This window comes from Microcebus murinus, chromosome X (assembly GCF_040939455.1).
Source record: "Microcebus murinus isolate Inina chromosome X, M.murinus_Inina_mat1.0, whole genome shotgun sequence".
In the NCBI taxonomy this organism is placed as follows: Eukaryota; Metazoa; Chordata; class Mammalia; order Primates; family Cheirogaleidae; genus Microcebus; species Microcebus murinus.
In genome coordinates this window covers 56,288,435-56,306,367 of record NC_134136.1, presented here as the reverse complement: position 1 = coordinate 56,306,367, position 17,933 = coordinate 56,288,435, and the positions used below count along the sequence as shown (strand labels likewise).

Genomic DNA, 17,933 nt, shown 5'->3' with positions numbered 1-17,933 from the left:
TCTTTATTGTATTATCAATCTCATCTTGTGCCTTGCGTCCAGAGTGGTACTCAATGTGGAGGTGTTTATAGTCAGGATTAGTCTTCAGTAGTCTCTTAAAGTTAAGAGGCTCTTGCCTGCTAGTTTCAGGTGAACAGCCCAAGGGTATTGGGTATAACTAGGACAGTTTCCTTTAGAAACAGTTTAGAGCCTGAAAGGATCTGCCTCACCAGGCCGTGTTCTGTAGTTAACCAGATCGCCCTGGGGTTCACGCAGCTGGTTTTGAAGCTCTGGCTAAGGAAAAGTAGATTCTCATTTTAGAACTCATCAGGAAGTGTAGGTGCAGCCACACACACGCGTGCACATACATAGAGACCTGGAGGCACATCAGAATCACCTGTGGACATTTTACCACTACAAATTCCTGGGCCCGCTCTCGAATCTACTTGAGCAAGAGCATTTGGGGTTGGTGCCCCAGGAATCTGTATTTTAACAAGTCCCCCACTGATTTCATGCAGTCAGCTATGAACCAGTATTTGGGAACAACTAATCTAGGGGAATCTCTGGGACCCCCATCTCAGTCCTGCTGCCCCAGCACCAGCCCTTAGGGGTGTGGAAGTCAAGAGTACTTGGAATCCAAACAAGGTTTTAGCCCATGTGGCCACTCCATTTGAATCATGCTGGGATCTTCAAGGGATCTCAGAGGGAGCAAGGACCCTTTCAGTGAGGCAATGAGGGATGGCAGGTAGAGGGGGCCTCTTTAAGGTAAGGTGGCAACTCTGTCCCCTCAGGTGTTACAAGAGAATAAATACTGGCCTCTCCCTGCATCTGCTGGTCAAAATTGCAGGAGAAGCCGAGCCTTGCCTTTAGAGGAGCTCTCAGCATATTTCCACCCACCCCGAACACACACTCAGGGTGGGCTACAGTCAGCTTCCCTTGGGGCGAGGGGTGGGCTACTGCAGCTACTCTGGGCTGGGTATCCCTCCCCGCCACTGCTCGAGGTGGTGGTGAGCAGAGCAGCACCTGGTCCTGGGCTCTCTGACTGGAGAACCCTACCGAGATAGTCCGGGGCCCTGAGCAGAGGAGAAGGCACTGGGGGAAGGGATAGTGCAGGGGCGTAGGGGACAGTGACATACAGCCCCAAAGGCTCTGCAGTGGAGTCCAGCTGGCTATGTGGTTCCTAACGATTGTCCAAGGCAAGGACATTTTGGGGACTCCTTTGGACTCCCAGAGCCAACACTTCTGTCAATCAGTGGGGCTTCTTGGAGGTAACCAGTCAGGGACATCCTATTCAGGGAGGCATGTCCCAGACACCTCCTGGATATTGAATGGCCTGGTGGCCAAACCCCTGTGAGTCAGGGAGACTGGCTGGGCTAACCCTGCCCCCCCCCCCCGCAAGGGTCCTGGAGCTCGAAACTCACTGGAAGGACAGTATAATATTGTAGAAAAAGCCTAAACTTGAAGTGAGACAGATCTCATTTCATCACTCACTACCTTGGACAAGTCACTAAATCAGTGCATCCATGTTCTTGTCCATAAAATGGAAATCATTATCCCTACCCCACAGGGTTAAAGGAGTATTAAATGACATAGTGAATGAATGTAAAGTGTTCAAGCATGGCCCATGGTAGTAGACATTCAAATTTTAGAAGTTATTTCTCCAGGTCCTGTCTCTGTAGCACAGGTGAAGACCCCAGGACACAGGTCTAGAGAGTGAAGGGGCACTGTAGAAAACATGGCAACAAGCATGGATAGTTCCAGAGACATGGTGAGGCCAAATGAGGAGCCTGGAAACATTCTACTTCCTTTGAAGCCCTCCACTCCTCACCACCCACACGGCAACAAGGGTCTCATGGTTCTCTGGCCTTCTGGGTTCCCTTCCACTGGGTATGTTCTGGGTCCAGCCCATTCCCAAATCATCTCCCTCAATTTGAGGGAGGCCTGAGCACCTTATGCAACTCTGCTGTGGCCATCAATCAGTTCTGGGGCTGCGAAAGGGATCTTACTAGCAATGCTGGGGTCCTATTGAAATGTCTTGGCTCCGTATTAGGATACCATCTTCCCCTGCATCCCGCCCCCTGGGAGGGGAACTGGGGACCCCTGCAAGGAACTAAGAGAAGATCTGGGTGGAGCCTGGAGATTCTCAGGATTCCTGGGACTGTAGTGGGGAGCCCTAGGACTTCTTGGCTGTCCTCACGTGGCTGAGGGAGAACAGTCTCATACTGTGGGATGGGAAAGGATCAGGCAGGTGAGGCACAGAGGACAGAAGCAGGTAGGACTGGTGAGTGCCTGCTATTTGCAGCAAAACTATCAGAACCTTGGCAAGACCAAAAGGTGACAGTCTAGTGGGAGTGTTCAGAGTCTGGTTTTAAGGTGGGGACCAGCCAGCATGGACGTGGCAGTGCTGAGGCCCACACTCAGGAGTCACCCAGGAAGCACTAGCTATCCGTCTCAGAGGAGCTAAGAAAAAGTAGAGGCTTTCCTTTTTATTTTTTATTTTTTCAAGAGATGGGGTCTCTGTCACCCAGGTTGGAGTGCAGTGGCACGGTCATAGCTCACTGAAGCTTCAAACTCCTGGACTCAAGCAATCACCCTGCCTCAGTCTCCTGAGCAGCTAGGCCTACAGGTGTGTGCCACTGTGCCTGGCTATTTTTTTCTTTTTTTTTTGTAGAGATGGGGTCTCACTATGTTGCCTAGGCTGGTCTCCAACTCCCGGCCTCAAGTCATCCTCTCACCTCAGTCTCCCAAAGTGCTAGAATTACAGGCATGAGCTAGTGCACCCACTCGGCTTTTCTTTCTTGCAGGTCAGCAAGCCTGCTGAATCTTTCCAAAGGTTACTGAGTCTAGATGGTGCTAAAATCCACTCGCTTCCCACTACACTTAAATAAAACCCAAACTCTTAGTCATGGCCAACAGGGCCCTGGTAGACCTGGCCTTACCTACTTCTCTACCTCATCTCCCACCACTCTCTCCCTGGATCACTGTATTCCAGCCACACTGGCCTCTTTTTTGTCCCTCAAACATGCCAATTTCTCACCTGCCTCAGGACCTTGGCATTTGCTGTTTCTTCCATGTGAGGTTTTCCTCCCCCTGATCTCACAACTGGTTGCTTTTCTTCCTTCAGTCCTCAGCTCAAATGGTATCTCTTCAGAGGTGCCTTTTGTGACTACTCTAGCTAATACATTGCCCTCCCCAACCTCTCTTACTTTCCATTCATTTGCCCTGTTTTATGGCCCTCAGATTCCTTGTCACTCTCTCAAATGAGCTCATTTAGGTATCTCATTTCTTGTTTAGTGTCTGTCTCCTTTATAAGAGCACGATTTTATTTGTTTACCTATGTATCCCCAGGACTTAGAACAGTGGCACATAGTGGGTGCTCAGTAAATGTTTGTTTACTGCCTGAAAGGTGTCAGAGGCAACCGAGGTCTAAGAAGAGGCAATCTTGGTTAGGGGATTCGTAACACTCGGAACATTGTCATCTTGGCCTTGTTATAGCAGAAAGAGGCCCTGATCAAGAGGGGCCAGAACCCACTGAAATGCACACATTAAAATAGACAAGTGTACCTCCAGTCACTGAGAGGTGGCGCAGACCTGCAGCCAGGTCACAGGAGCCAAAAGATGCCACAATAGATTGTGTCCTGGGCAAGGAACCAGCATTTGGAGTCTGAGACAAGGTCATGGGGCATTCCATCTGAGAGAAGCATAGCAATCAGGGTTTCGACAAGCAGCTCATCCACAGACAATAGGACCTTAGCCCCTTGGGTGAGATTCAGGGGCCAGGCATTGGGTGGAGACAACTGGGAAGAAATGCAGCTCTAACTGGAGTACCAAGCAGGTTGCAAATACTAGGATCCAGGCAGAAGCCAAGTGATGAGAACCAGACTGGGGGGCTGAGCTGAGCCTGAGGCTAGTTGGAGATGGGGTGGTGTGGAGAGGGCTATAGGGACAAGCCAGGCAGGACCAGACAGGCTATTTGGGTGGGAAGCACATCTGGTGTGTGTTACCGTTTTACTGTCTGGGAGCAGAGCTGCATACACGTAACAGGAAAGTGGTCAGGAGCTGTCTTCCCAGGGCTCTCGTACAACATGATTCTAACAAGAGAGCCCCCTAAAGGAGCACCCCTTAAGCAAAGAAATCTATTGTAGATAGGCCTTTCTAGCCACTTTTAGTTACTTTAACAACTGGACAAGGGGCTTTCACATCAATAGGAGCAGATCTATAAGAAATAACTATAGGGTTCTCTTGCTGGGGAACCACCTAAAACTCCCATTGGCTCCAAAAGCAAATGCAAACTGTTCCACCTGCTGTGCAGGCCCTCCCCAACCTCAGCTCCCCACGAGCGCTGCTCAGCTCTCCTAGGCCAGGCTCCCAGTTGTCTTCCTGTCCAACCCCCAAGGTCATTCCTGCCTCTCTACTTTTGCCCACTCCCTTCCTCTTTAACAATCCAAATGTACTTTATTCAACATACAAAATAAGTCCAATTATTTTTCTGTGAGCCCTCCTTGATATTGAATATATAAATGCTCTCCATTCCCATGGCACAACCTCACACTTGGTGACATCGTTGTCTAATTTTTGTTCACAAGTAGTTTCAGCATGTACATTGCCCCATCCACTAGATCATGGGGTCTTTGAACATAGGGGACGTGTTCTCTTGGTGTGTTTCTTCCATAGCACCCAGCAAAGGTCTCAGGACATAACAGATATTTGTTAGCTTGAGCCCAGCCCCATCCAAGAAAGGGCAGGGTGTGGCAGAATGCTCTTGGTGTCCAAGACTGCCTGGTGACAAATGGGAAGAAGGATCTATTCTGGAAGCAACTGGGCCCATTGGGCAACCTATACTTTTTATTCTTAAACTTTGGAAAATAGGGAGAGAACAACCTATCTCAGCATCCAAGGCACATGCCCAGGGAACCCAGGATGTACTGATTGAGTCCATATCTCCTTTCAAGACTTCTCTATACCTCCATGTGCTTTGGCTCTATAGAACAACATATCTGGCCCTTGTCCCATCCTCACCAGGCGTTTCTGCCCACTGATGATACTGAGTGAGAGAATAAATTAGTCCTGAAGAAGTGACTCAAACAATGAGCATGTCAGGAAGCATAGGAAGCTGGTAGGCAGTATGCCTTGGCACAGGTACATCACTCTAGGAGGGCAAGCTGCCTCTTCCTCTCATCACAATCAGAAATGTCTTCTTGGAGGAAATCAAGACAAAAAGTCATTGATAATCTATACAAATTTTATTTTGATATCAATTTGTACGGAAACAAGCAGGTGTCAGCGCTATGCAGGCACGCAAAAAAGGGAAAGAAAAAAACTCCAGCAATAATTTATCTTGTATTTACACCATTTGGTTTCAACAAGGACAGGAAGCTTTACTGTTAGCTTCCTGTGGGAACTCCAGTTTCTGCACCTTCCCCTGCTGCCTCTCAGTGTCACGATACAACAGGGATTTCTGGGCCTTCAATCGGCAAGCCAGGCACATGAAAATTGACTCCACGTTCTGGCTCTCTTTGGGGTCCTTGGCTGATGTTTCAAACAAGAGCATGTTGTGGGCATCAGCAAATTTCAGGGCTAAGTTGGAGGGCACCTGGATCTGTTCCCTCAAGTCACACTTGTTGCCCACAAGCACTTTAGGGACTAGTGGGGGCACGGCATGCCCATTGCATTCTTGGATCCACATTTTGAGATTGGTGAAAGATGTCATCTTGGTGACGTCATAGACAAAGACCACGGCATGCACATTGCGGTAGTAATGCTCGACCATGCTTTTGCGGAAACGTTCCTGACCTGCTGTGTCCCACACCTGAACCTGGAAGAGATAAAAACCCATATGTGGAGTCAGAAAAGGAAACATGAACAGATAGGAGAAAACATGGTTCTATAGCATTATAAAAATGAAGTTACACTGGCTGGGCGTGGTGGCTCATGCCTGTAATCCTAGCACTCTGAGAGGCCGAGGCAGGAGGATTGCTTAAGCGAGGAGACTGAGACCAGCCTGAGCAAGAGTGAGACCCTGTCTCTACTAATAATAGAAAAATTAGTCTCTACTAAAATAGAAAAATTAGCTGAGCATTGTGGCACACATCTGTAGTCCCAGCTACTCAGGAGGCTGAAGCAGGAGGATTATTTGAGCTCAGAAGTTTGAAGTTGCAGTGAGCTATGATGAAGCCACTGCACTCTACCCAGGGTGACAGAGTGAGACTCTGTCTCAAAAAAAAAAAAAAATGAGGTTGCAAGCCCTGACACAGGAAGTGGTTCTTTTGACAGATTAGCAGGATAGACTTATCAAAGCCTACAGAGAAGTTTCAGAATTTGTGTTCACTGAAAATCTTGAGTTAAAAAATCTTGAGGTTTTTAGCTGAAAAACTGGAAATGTAAATTGGTCAACTTTTCTGGAGGGCAATTTTGCAATATTATCAAGAACTTTCAAAATGTTTACAACTCTTAGAGCCTGTAGTCCCACTTCCAGAAATCTATACAAAAGAAATAGCAGAGGCTGGGTGTAGTGGCTCACACCTGTAATCCTAGCACTTTGGGAGTCTGAGGTGGGAGGATTGCTTGATGCCTGGAGTACGAGTTCAAGATAAGAAATAGCAGTGATGTGGTCAAAATTCTATACAGAGATCTTAATCACAATATTATTTAGACTTTTTATAAAATGAGAAACAACCTAAACACTCATCAGAAGAGGAATAGCTAAAGTGTATATCTAGACAATGGGCTATTATTGCAGCCATTAAAAATGTTTTCAAAGACTAAACGATAAAGGGAATGCTCACAAAATACATGTAGGTGAAAAAAAAAACAGGATACAAAATTTTTCATACGCTATGGTCCCAATTTTTTAAAAGCACCAAACACAGACATATACAAAGACTAGAAATGTATATATCAGAACATTAACGGTTATTTATGTGCAATGGGACTATAGGTGATATTTATTTTCTTCTTTTTTTGCATTTTCTGACTTTTCTGCTAAAAGCATGCATTACTTTGTTTTGAGTTGGGATTTTTTTTGCATTACTTAATTTTTTTTTTTTTTTTTTTTGAGACAGAGTCTCATTCTGTTGCCTGGGCTAGAATGTCGTGGCATCAGCCTAGCTCACAGCAACCTCCAACTCCTGGGCTCAAGCAATCCTTCTGCCTCAGCCTCCTGAGTAGCTGGGACTACAGGTGTGCACCACCACACCTGGATAATTTTTTCTATATATTTTTAGTTGTCCAGCTAATTTATTTCTATTTTTAGTGGAGATGGGGTCTCGCTCTTACTCAGGCTGGTCTCGAACTCCTGAGCTCAAACCATGCTCTGGCTTTGGCCTCCAAGAGTGCTAGGATTACAGGCATGAGCCACCGTGCCCGTCTTGCAGTACTTTTTAAAGAAAATAAAGTCAGTGTTAAAATCTCACCTTCTAGTTCAATTTCTTTTTTCTTCTTTTTTTTTAAATATATAATTTATATTACTTAATAACTTTTTCTTTTTTCCCAGCACTGCTATGTGAAGAACATCAATTTCTTTTTAAGTTCACTTTTTTGTTATATATAAGGTCATTTAACTCACTGGATTTTTCTTCTGCATCTCAGCTTTTGGGATAAAGGCCAAATTTTGAAGAAAAACAGCTGATATCAGTAACATATGCAAAGACACAACTCCCAGGGGATACTCTGGAGTCAACACACATTCAGCCTAATCTATTACCGTTTATACAGCCAATGCCTTGGACAAGGAAAATTCATGCTCAGAATGAAGGTCCCAAGGCCCTATACAATTCTCAGTTATCAAAGAAAATTTGATTATGGCCACTAATTGACTACTACGGCTCTTAAAACGGAGTATAGCCTTTATTTGGAGTTAGCAGTCAGTAAGTATAATCTAGTAAATATAATTGAATCTCTCAGCTGAGTGAAGATCTTACAGGGCCCCAGAGTCATCATTCTAAACAGTAGTTTTCATTGTCCAGCCTCCCCTGCATCTCCTCTATCGACATGGCCTTTAAGTTCCTTTGGCACAACCTTCAGATTTGCCCCTTCGTCTATTTCAGTGTTCATGTCCGTCAGCCAGACCCTCCTCTTCTCACTCCTGGACTACAGCAAAGTCTTTTGGATTCAGTGTCTCCTGATTACTGCTTTCAGACTAGCCTTCCTAAATCCCTGCTTATATCCTCATGTCATCCTCCTCTTCAGAAAATTACCATAGCCCTCTACTGCACGTGGCATCAAATGGAAATTTTTCTGCCTGCCATAATTTGCCCCCTCCCAAGCTGGTTTCAAACTACTCAGCCCCACCTGGTTTGCTCTATCCTGTGCACATCTGGCCCTGCAGGTCCACCCTTCCCCATCGAATTGGCTGCCCCCCTCATTGCCCTGCACCCATTCTTCAAGGTTTGGCTTATGCTTCCACCTTCTTCCTCAAACCTTCTCCAATTTCTCTTGAATTGTCTTTTCGTAGGAATTTCTAGTGCACTTTGAGTCTGTGTCATACCACTTAGAATATATTTATGTGTTTTCTAATTGTTTCATCAGTGCTCCTGGAGTCTGTCCAGCTAAACTAGAAGCAGTCTTTGCTTGTCGTCGTCATCGTCAAGAACAGCATTATCAAAAGGCAGGATTGACCTGAGCCACCAAAACTACAAGCAGCGTGGCATCCTAGGCATCTGCTAAGGCAATTTCAGAGAGAACGTCTGACTTTGGTCAAACCGAAAAACATAAGTCCTCGAAGGCTGACTTGTTTCTGCAAGCAGAGACAGAACAGATTTTCATTTCTTCCACATCTCTGTTGTTCTGAACAGGAAGAGAGGGAGAACAGGCCAGGAGAGGGATGGAAGTCAGTGAGAAGAGAGCAGGTATAGGCCAAGAATACCATCACCACTTGGCACATGATCCCCACTCCCACCACGGCCCGCCCCACCCCCCAGTCTTAACTCTTGCCTCTGAGAAAGGCTGAATCCCTACCAGCCCTGAGGCATGTGGCAGATGCTTTAACACCATGAGCTCAGGACTCTAAAAATACCTGCCACTAGCAGGAACACGGGTGGGAGTGTGTGAGGTGTTTGAGGCTGAGTAAGGTTGGCCGTTTGGCTTTTCTTTGGCTGTATAATCGTGTACACCACCCAAGTTGCCGGAACTGTGGGGAGGGCCCTCTCTGCTGGAGACCTCCTCTGCCTTTCCAAAGTGATCGGAAGCCTCAAAGCTTTTATTTGGAGGCTCAGAATTTAAACTGTAGGCAACACCCCCATTCCAGCTCTTTATAAACCCCACCCTGAGTTCTTGCAGCCCTATGTTGAGAGGGGAGCCAGGAAGCAGGCTGCTCACAGCAGAAAATAGAAGACCCAGTGGTGTGGCCTCTGAGCCATCAGAAAGGAATAGCATAAGGCCGGGCGCGGTGGCTCACGCCTGTAATCCTAGCTCTCTGGGAGGCCGAGGCGGGCGGATCGCTCGAGGTCGGGAGTTCGAAACCAGCCTGAGCAAGAGCGAGACCCCGTCTCTACTATAAAATAGAAAGAAACTAATTGGCCAACTAATATATATAGAAAAAATTAGCCGGGCATGGTGGCTCATGCCTGTAGTCCCAGCTACTTGGGAGGCTGAGGCAGAAGGATTGCTTGAGCCCAGGAGTTTGAGGTTGCTGTGAGCTAGGCTGACGCCACGGCACTCACTCTAGCCTAGGCAACAAAGCAAGACTCTGTCTCAAAAAAAAAAAAAAGAAAAGAAAAAAGAAAGGAATAGCATAGCAGTCAGGCTCGCTGGACACATGAAACAATCTCTCTCTTTTTTTTTTTTTTTTTTTGAGACAGAGTCTCACTTTGTTGCCCAGGCTAGAGTGAGTGCCATGGCATCAGCCTAGCTCACAGCAACCTCAAACTCCTGGGCTCAAGCAATCCTTCTGCCTCAGCCTCCCAAGTAGCTGGGACTACAGGCATGCGCCACCATGCCCAGCTGATTTTTTCTATATGTATTAGTTGGCCAATTAATTTATTTCTATTTATACTAGAGATGGGGTCTCGCTCTTGCTCAGGCTGGTCTTGAACTCCTGACCTCGAGCAATCTGCCCGCCTCGGCCTCCCAGAGTGCTAGGATTACAGGCGTGAGCCACCGCGCCCAGCCAAACGATCTCATTTTATTTGGGGGTTCGGTGTTCCTGTTCTTCTCAGCATCCTCATAAGCACCCGGCCCTTGCCCCCCCCCCCAAGCAATGAAAGCATCTCCTTTCGAAGCCGGCTCTCCTCTCACCCTTTCCTCCCTTCCTGTGGGCACTGCAGCCGTACAGTGGACAGGGGCGCAACTGCTCCTTTCTCACATACACACTCCTCCGATCCTCTTTTCTCTCAGAGGGCCAGTAGGGTATAGTGGAGTCAAACCAACTTGGTTGCAAATCTCAGCCCAATTCATGTCCTAGTTAGGTGTCCTTGGGTAAACTACTTTCTCTCTCTATCTTTTTTTTTTTTTTTTTTTGAGACAGAGTCTCACTTTGTTGTCCAGACTAGAGTGAGTGCCGTGGCGTCAGCCTAGCTCACAGCAACCTCAAACTCCTGGGCTCGAGCGATCCTTCTGCCTCAGCCTCCCGAGTAGCTGGGACTACAGGCATGAGCCGCCATGCCCGGCTAATTTTTTTATATATATATCAGTTGGCCAATTAATTTCTTTCTATTTATACTAGAGACGGGGTCTCGCTCTTGCTCAGGCTGGTTTTGAACTCCTGACCTTGAGCAATCCGCCCGCCTCAGCCTCCCAAGAGCTAGGATTACAGGCGTGAGCCACCGCGCCCGGCTTCTCTCTATCTTAAGTGTCCTCATCTGGAAAGTGAAGAGAACAACAGCAATCATGTTAAGGATGCTGTGAGGATTAGCATTCCCTATAAATACACACACTTATAACATACACTTTCCTCTCCTCCCTGGCCTGAAACCTGTACCAAGTCTAAATGGACAATGACTTGAGTAAGTGCTGTTGGAAAGGCAGCATCCCTGTTCTTCCTTTTAGTAGCTGAGTAAATGACCAGGCAAGTCCTTTAACCTCCCTGAACTGAGCCTCACTTTCCTCATCTCTATAATGGGAATTTGATGCTCCCACAGTTGCCGGGATAATCCTCCAATAAAATCACACATGAGAAAGGGTGTTTGCAAAAAGTCAAGTGTTCTGCAAATATTAGGTGTTGCTATCATCTCAGAAAGCCTATCAAGCCATCTCCTGTTATCACTGTTCCTTGAATCCATTGGTTCTCTTCCTGGAAAGCACAGAGAGCCTGGCTTCTCGAAGGTGAGACAGCCAAGGCAAGGGTAGTCCCGTGGGGAGGAGGAGGGAGAGCAATGCCAGCAACATGCCATGGGAGGCTGAGGACAGGCCCAGAGTGATGGGGTGCTGAAGGAGGGTGGAGGCAGGACAGTGTGGGGAGCTGCCAAAGATACATCTAGCCTTTTGAACCATTTTTCTGGGGCTCTCCCTGCCTGAGCAAGCTTCAGCAAGCCCCCAACCCCTGCAAGTGCTCTTAGCTGACATGGGTCTTTCTATTCCCTAGGGAACATATCTGGCATCTTTGTATAGATGAGGCATCAATGTCCTTTTGTTGGAGGCTGATGGGGGAGGGTAGAAGTGCAAAAAGTGAGACAAATACATCTGTAACCTTTGGAGCATGCCTGAGTGGATGATGGGAAAAGTTTAAAAGAAATCTGTTTTCAACTAGCTGGACTATCCCATCTGCATGCAAGATCCACACACAAAGCTGACACGGAGAATGGCAAAGGAGGACAGAGACAAAGAGAAACTCACGCACAGAAAGAGAGGCAGCAAAGGAGACAGAGAAACACAAACTTATGGATAATTAACCATTAAGCTAACTGGCAGAAAATGGAAGCTCAGAAGCCCTACAGAAGACATGATGTCATTCTGACTGCGGGCAGCTTCTGAGGAACACTTAGCTCAGCCTCCATCCATTCGGTAATGTAACACAGGAAGGTGTTTTATCCTAGTGATGAGCAGAGGAAGAGAAATCCACAGTCCCGGGCCGCACCTGCCCAGAGGCACCGCTGACTGGTCCTGAGGGCTGAGGCAAAGGGAGCACCCTGCCTGTGGGAGGAACCAAACTAGACAGGAGGGCAGCTTCCATGAGAGTTTACAGAGAATGGTTCAAAAATTAGTTTCTGAGCCTACCCTCTACTACCTACCCCACTCCAACACACACACCCCTGCTCGGCATTTTCCAGTGCTTTTAGACTGAGACAGACTTAACAGATTGAGCTAAATCTGTAGGTGACAGACCGTAATGGTCATTAAGGGAAACTCCACCCATCCTTTGGGGGTTGGGGGATGCCTCCACCCTTTCTAGGCTGATGTCAGGAAAAACTGTCAGCTTTCCCATATATTCCCTCTGCATCCCTATCACAGGTAACCTCATGGGTTGGATGAACCATGGAGCTAGCCTGGAGTAGAGATTTATGTGCTCTTTTAAGCCAGAAAGCCTAATGCGTGGAAAGAGCACCAGAAAGGGAGTTAAGAGACCTGAGTTCTAGGCCTGGATATGTGTGATCTTGGGTGAGTTACTTTCCCTCTCTGAGCCTCAGTTTCCTATCTGTAAAATGATGTTGGATTAGAGAATCTCTAAGGTCTCTTCTATCTCTGAACATTATCTGATTCTCACACCAAAGATGAGATAGAGAAGGTGCAAAAAGTGAAACCCAGATGGTTTCAAATGTGTTCTAGATGCAGTTGAAGGAGACATCTTAAAGGCTCCTGGGTCCTCGCGCTATAACCCTATGTCCCCTGGCCTACAAGACTGGCTGCCTGGCATTCTAGTCCAGGAGACTGTCTGTTGCCCCCTAGGGTGGAGTGCAATGGTAAAGGTCATGGGCTCTGAATCTAAGTTGGAATCCTGGCCCTGTCACAAGGAAGGCAGAATAGTGAGATGGGGATTGTTTGGATACTGACACACCAAAAAGATGAAAAAGAAATGTAAGGATAAACAATTAAAATTAAAAAAAAGAATTAAGTAAAAATTATTAAATATAAATTTAAAAAAAACATAGTGAGATGGGGAAATGCTTGGGCTCAAGGGTCAAAGACCAAAGCTTGGATCCATGTGCCACTGGGCAAGTTATTTCATCTCACTCAACCTCAGTCTCCTTATCTATAAAATGAGAATGATAACAGTACTGATTTCATAGGGGTGCTGTGAGGATCAAATAAGATAATACATATAAAGTGTCCTACCTGGGCTCTTTGTTTATTAAATAAACAGTAATAGAAGTTGCTGTTATTATTATTATTGCCTACTCTGTGGAGGCTTTTCTTGATGTTCATATTAACCAAGAAACACTGGATTGTAAATATTGTGATGGAGTGAGGGTGGGGGATATAGTGGTTGGAGATACCAAATGGAGCCTCAATCCCCTGGGGTGGCCCTGATAATTAAGAGTGTGGCCTCAACTATACCAAATAGCCGTCGCCCAGCACAGGTTGATGTGTGCGCTACCTTAGGACACAGGAGGAAGCCCAGAAAAGGCCACACCCTACTCTTGGACTGAGAAGAGCAGACTGAGACCTCTCTACCACTCTCCTGTGAGAGCTGCTATTTTATTGCCCGACAACTTTGTATTGCTGCCTGTGGTCTAGGGCTACCTCAGCTTGTCACACTAGACTTTTCTTTCTCTCCCAAAGTGGGGAGCCCTTGGCAGTCACCTCCTAGCATGGCTTTGGCATTTGTTCCTTGACAAACTCCAGGCCAGCCAGAGTGTGGGGCCAAATCTCCTGTCTAGATCATGTGCTAGCTGCCAGGCTCTGCCACCTTCCCATGGGCATGCCGGTCTCTTGCCTGTCAGTTTTGGCCCTGAGGTTGCAGCAGCTGTACAAGAGGCAAGGTCACCATCTCGCCTACTCCCACATTCTACTCTGAATTCCTTCAGAATCTGCCCTCAGAGGGCTCCTCCATGAACAGTGTCACAAGGCTTTGTCCTCTTGAAAATATCATCTTCCCAAAAAAGCCTTTATTAAGCACTTATCTGCACGTGGGGTTGTGCTGGGTTCTGTTTCTAGTGAGTCACACTGTCACAGGCTCTGTCCTCTGGGAAAAAGTCTGGAATCTTTGGCAGAGACTGTTAAACCCAGTTTGGCTAAGTACAGAGGTGTTAGAAGGGAAGGAAAGGTTTATAAGGCCATTGGGTGGCGACTCTTCCTCTCATTTTCACCTCCCATTCCTTACTTTCTAGCTTCCTATTCTCTCTCCTCACTCATCCTCCCTGTCCTCCCCTAGACTCCACGACACTTCCTCTTTCCTCTATCTGAATTTCAGATGGACTTATTTCCTCCCTTTTCAATCCAAGGAACTCTTTTGCTGACTGTGCCGCTTGATTTTAAACAAATGATAGGCCTGGCGCAGTGGCTCACGCCTGTAATCCTAGCACTCTGGGAGGCTGAGGCGGGTGGATCACTCAAGGTCAGGAGTCTGAAACCAGCCTGAGCAAGAGCGAGACTCTGTCTTTACTAAAAAGAGAAAGAAATTAATTGGCCAACTAAAAATATATAGAAAAAATTAGCCAGGTATGGTGGTGCATGCCTGTAGTCCCAACTACTCGGGAGGCTGAGGCAGCAGGATTGCTTGAGCCCAGGAGTTTGAGGTTGCTGTGAGCTAGGCTGATGTCATGGCACTCAAGCCCAGGCAACAGAGCGAGACTCTGTCTCAAAAAAACAAACAAATGATAGCATGAAACTTTAAGGTTTTTGAGGGTTTATGAATTCATCCATAAATATATATCTACTTTGGCTAAAAAAGGCATGTTTTAGAAATTCCAGAATCTTACAGCCTTAAAGCAGCACTAGACATTAAAGACACACCAGAGGAAGTCTTAACCAAGCAAATGTCAACATAAGAACCCTAGGAGAGGAAAGAGACCTACTTTAACTTTAAAGGGAAATGTACCAATTCTCCTCCAAATTGCAAGGGGCCAAAAAGATCACAATTTCAAAGTGATCCTCTATCTTCCTGGCCCTGGGACTCTCCCTTATCAGTACTGAGCTGTCTGCCTTCCTGACATCTAGTGCCTTGGCCCAGTTTCTGAAGCCATTTTCATAATCATTTTCATTTTCATAATCAAGCAGTCAGGAATTTTGCACAGTTTGGAGTATCTCCCCAGTTACTCAGCCCTTCTCTGCACATCACTCAGAAGAGGGGCCTTGTGGTCACTTTTGCTGTTTGACCAACAAGAGGGAGGTTTACCTTCACCCTGACTCTGTTTAGAGTCCAACCATAGGCTCAGGAAAAGGCCAACCATGAGTCGAGAACAGCTGGACTTCAGTGTACCCAGTGCCTTTATTACATGTGCTTTTCTCCCCATAATCCTGCCCCCTCCTGCTCCCCTGACACGTGAAGTTGCCCTTGCCATGTCCTCCCCTCCCACCCTGCACATTAACATATTCCTGTCCTATCGAGTTTCTACCTTTTGTGAACTAAAGGTGAGCACAGATATTTTTGTGAGCACACAAGAATATTTGTAGTTAACCTATTTCATAAACTAATGTGGGAGGGGAGGACCAAGGCATTTCCCTGGGCCCTCATCAGTTAAGCTGCTCCACATTTTTTGCAAAGGCCTCCTGAAGACAATACCAACAGAATGAGTAATGGGCAGTTCATTCATTAGGTACCCCAGACAAGTAAAAGATATCATTTGAGGGAGCCTGTTCCAAAAGAACAAGTTTTGTCTATTATGAAGGACCAGCAGGTGACCCTGTCTCAATTTCTTTAGTAGGGCTCATGGCTTTGTGCCAGAATCACCCCACTCCACCCCCATCCCAACTCAGCCCTTAACTATAAACTGCAATTTAAAATAAAACAGCTTTCATTCTCCATGGATTTCCATCCTTTCCTCCCCTATAATGCCTTAGGCTTAGCCAAAGTGGGTTTTTGCAGCCTATTGGCACCCGAGAGGTAGAAGAGAGACCTCAAGATGTGCAAAGTGCTTTGGGATCCATCCCACAGACTAGGACTAAGAGATGCCTCATGCCTCCCTCTGCCCACAGGTGCCGCTGCTTCGCTCTGGGGTCAGGGATAGGATCAAACATCCTTTCCCTGGCAGGAGCTGTCAGGCAGGGGCAAAGAGTAAGAATGCAACCACTCCCTCCTGCCCTAAAAATTGGATAAGGATGGGAAGTGGTGACTGGGAGAGGCAAAAGAGCGTGAGGAGGTGCCCAGGGTCTTGTGCTCAGCAAGCGGAGACCAGCCATGAGCTGGACAATTACAACCACTAGAGCTGTGCCTCAGGCAAGGCCCCCTCCCAGATCCCTCCCTTTCCGGACCTGACCATTTGGATCACCTTGATCTTCTCGCCCTCAATTTCCACGGTCTTCTCCCTGAAGTCCACGCCGATGGTGGCTTCAGTCTTGTCTGGGAAGGTACCCCCACAGAAGCGGAAGGTCAGGCAGGTCTTGCCCACGTTGGAGTCCCCAATCACAATGATTTTGAAGATGCGAATCTGCACATACTGGTCCAGCGACGAGTCAAGCTCCAGGGACGCCAGGCCAGCAGCTGAGGCGGGCTGCAGGCTCCCATGGCCCAGGATGGGCTGTGCCATCTCCTCCGGACCGGACCGGGGCCCCAACCCCCCTCAAGGGCTCCACACAAAGAAAACGGCCACGTTAGTGTGCTCGAGGCGAGCGAGCTTTGTGCGTGTGTGTGTGCGTGCGTGTCTGTGAGTGTGTGTCCGCCCGCGTGTGCGTGCGCCCGCAGCGTGTGCGCGCGCGCGCGTGGAGGGGGTGCCTGTCACCCGGGCCCCCCTCTTCCTCCCCCAGCGCACCCTCCTTGCAGCTCCGAAGCACCAACACAAAAGCCAGGGAGAGGAGAAGAGATGGAGGAGATGGACAAGCCGCAAGCCTCGTTCAGCCTGTGTGTGCCCTCGGACCGGACGCTCCTCAAGCCGCCGCTGCGCCTTTGCCTAGACCCTCCCCTGCCTGGACCCCAGGGACAGACCGCAGGGGAAAGGGAGGGGGTGGGTTGGGCGGCACACACCACCCTGGGATAGCTTCTTTCTCCTTATCCCCATTAATGTTATAGGTTTCCGGCTGCCCACCCCCCGCTCGCTCGGAGCGCACACGGGGGTCAGCGGCTAGGGAGTACAGCTGGGGAGGACAAAGACCGCTGCACCCTAAAGCATCACTGGAGCACTTCAGCCTGGGAGCAGCACAACTCGCCGAGGGTGGGGTGGAGAGCGAAGATACCTCTCTTTTGCCTTGGGAGCAGCGGGCAGCTGAGCCGCGCCTCTGCAGCTGCCCCGCTCCGGGTCCCCTCCTCCCCCACCCTTGGGATAAAGGGATGCTCTGTCTTATTGAGTGAGCAGGTGCACTCACGTGCCCCAGGCAGCCGGGGAGGGTACTGCCAAGACACGCAGCGGATTGCGGGGGACCGAGCAGCTGAGAGCATTGAGCCAGGGGGGCGCGAGTGTGCGTGTGTAAGGGGGTGTTAGTTACTGTTTCTGTCACAGACTTGCCAGATGTAGGGGGGCGCGTACCAGGCGCCAACCTTCCCTCATCACACCACGAGCACCCATCCTCTGAATGTTCAGGAGAGCAGCTCCCATTGGCTGCCGCAGTCGGTTGTGTCTGGCTGGCCAATGGGGAAGGCCCGCTGCGGGAGAGGGTAAGTGAAGGGGGGAAGCTAGTGGTGGCAGCTCCAGCAAAAGGGGACTTTGTTTCTGGGGCTAACCATTACAGGCCCAGGTGGAGGTATCTTGGGACATGGCATAAACCCCACAGTGCCTTGCATTCCTGAGCCCTCCATATAACCATAAGTCCTTCCAAAATGGTGGGGTTTCAAAGGGAGTTGAGAATTCCTAGGAGGGTCCCCCCCTCCTGCAACTGAATGTAGAACAAAGTGGTTGGGTCTAATTTGCCAGAAGCCTAGATTATGCTTGGAAGATGATAAATGAACACAACTTCCTTACGGTATTAGGGGGCAGCTTCCCAAAGCTTAC

General features: G+C 48.1%; 1 protein-coding gene across 1 annotated transcript; it reads right to left on the bottom strand.

Annotated features, from left to right (window-relative positions):
* Positions 1-5,207: 5,207 nt before the first annotated feature.
* Positions 5,208-17,203, bottom strand: RAB33A (RAB33A, member RAS oncogene family). Its single transcript, XM_012750443.3, has 2 exons — positions 16,281-17,203; positions 5,208-5,794 (listed from the first exon to the last, which is right to left on the bottom strand). The coding sequence occupies exons 1-2, from the start codon at positions 16,536-16,538 to the stop codon at positions 5,339-5,341; spliced, it is 714 nt and encodes a 237-aa protein (XP_012605897.1). The 5' UTR covers positions 16,539-17,203; the 3' UTR covers positions 5,208-5,338.
* Between the last annotated feature and the right edge of the window lie 730 nt (positions 17,204-17,933).

Coding starts and splice junctions, on each gene's coding strand:
- RAB33A (XM_012750443.3), bottom strand. CDS start 16,538: ATGGCACAGCCCATCCTGGGCCATGGGAGCCTGCAGCCCGCCTCAGCT. Junction 5,795..16,280: donor TTGAGGGCGAGAAGATCAAG/GTGATCCAAATG, acceptor TATCTCTTCCAG/GTTCAGGTGTGGGACACAGC.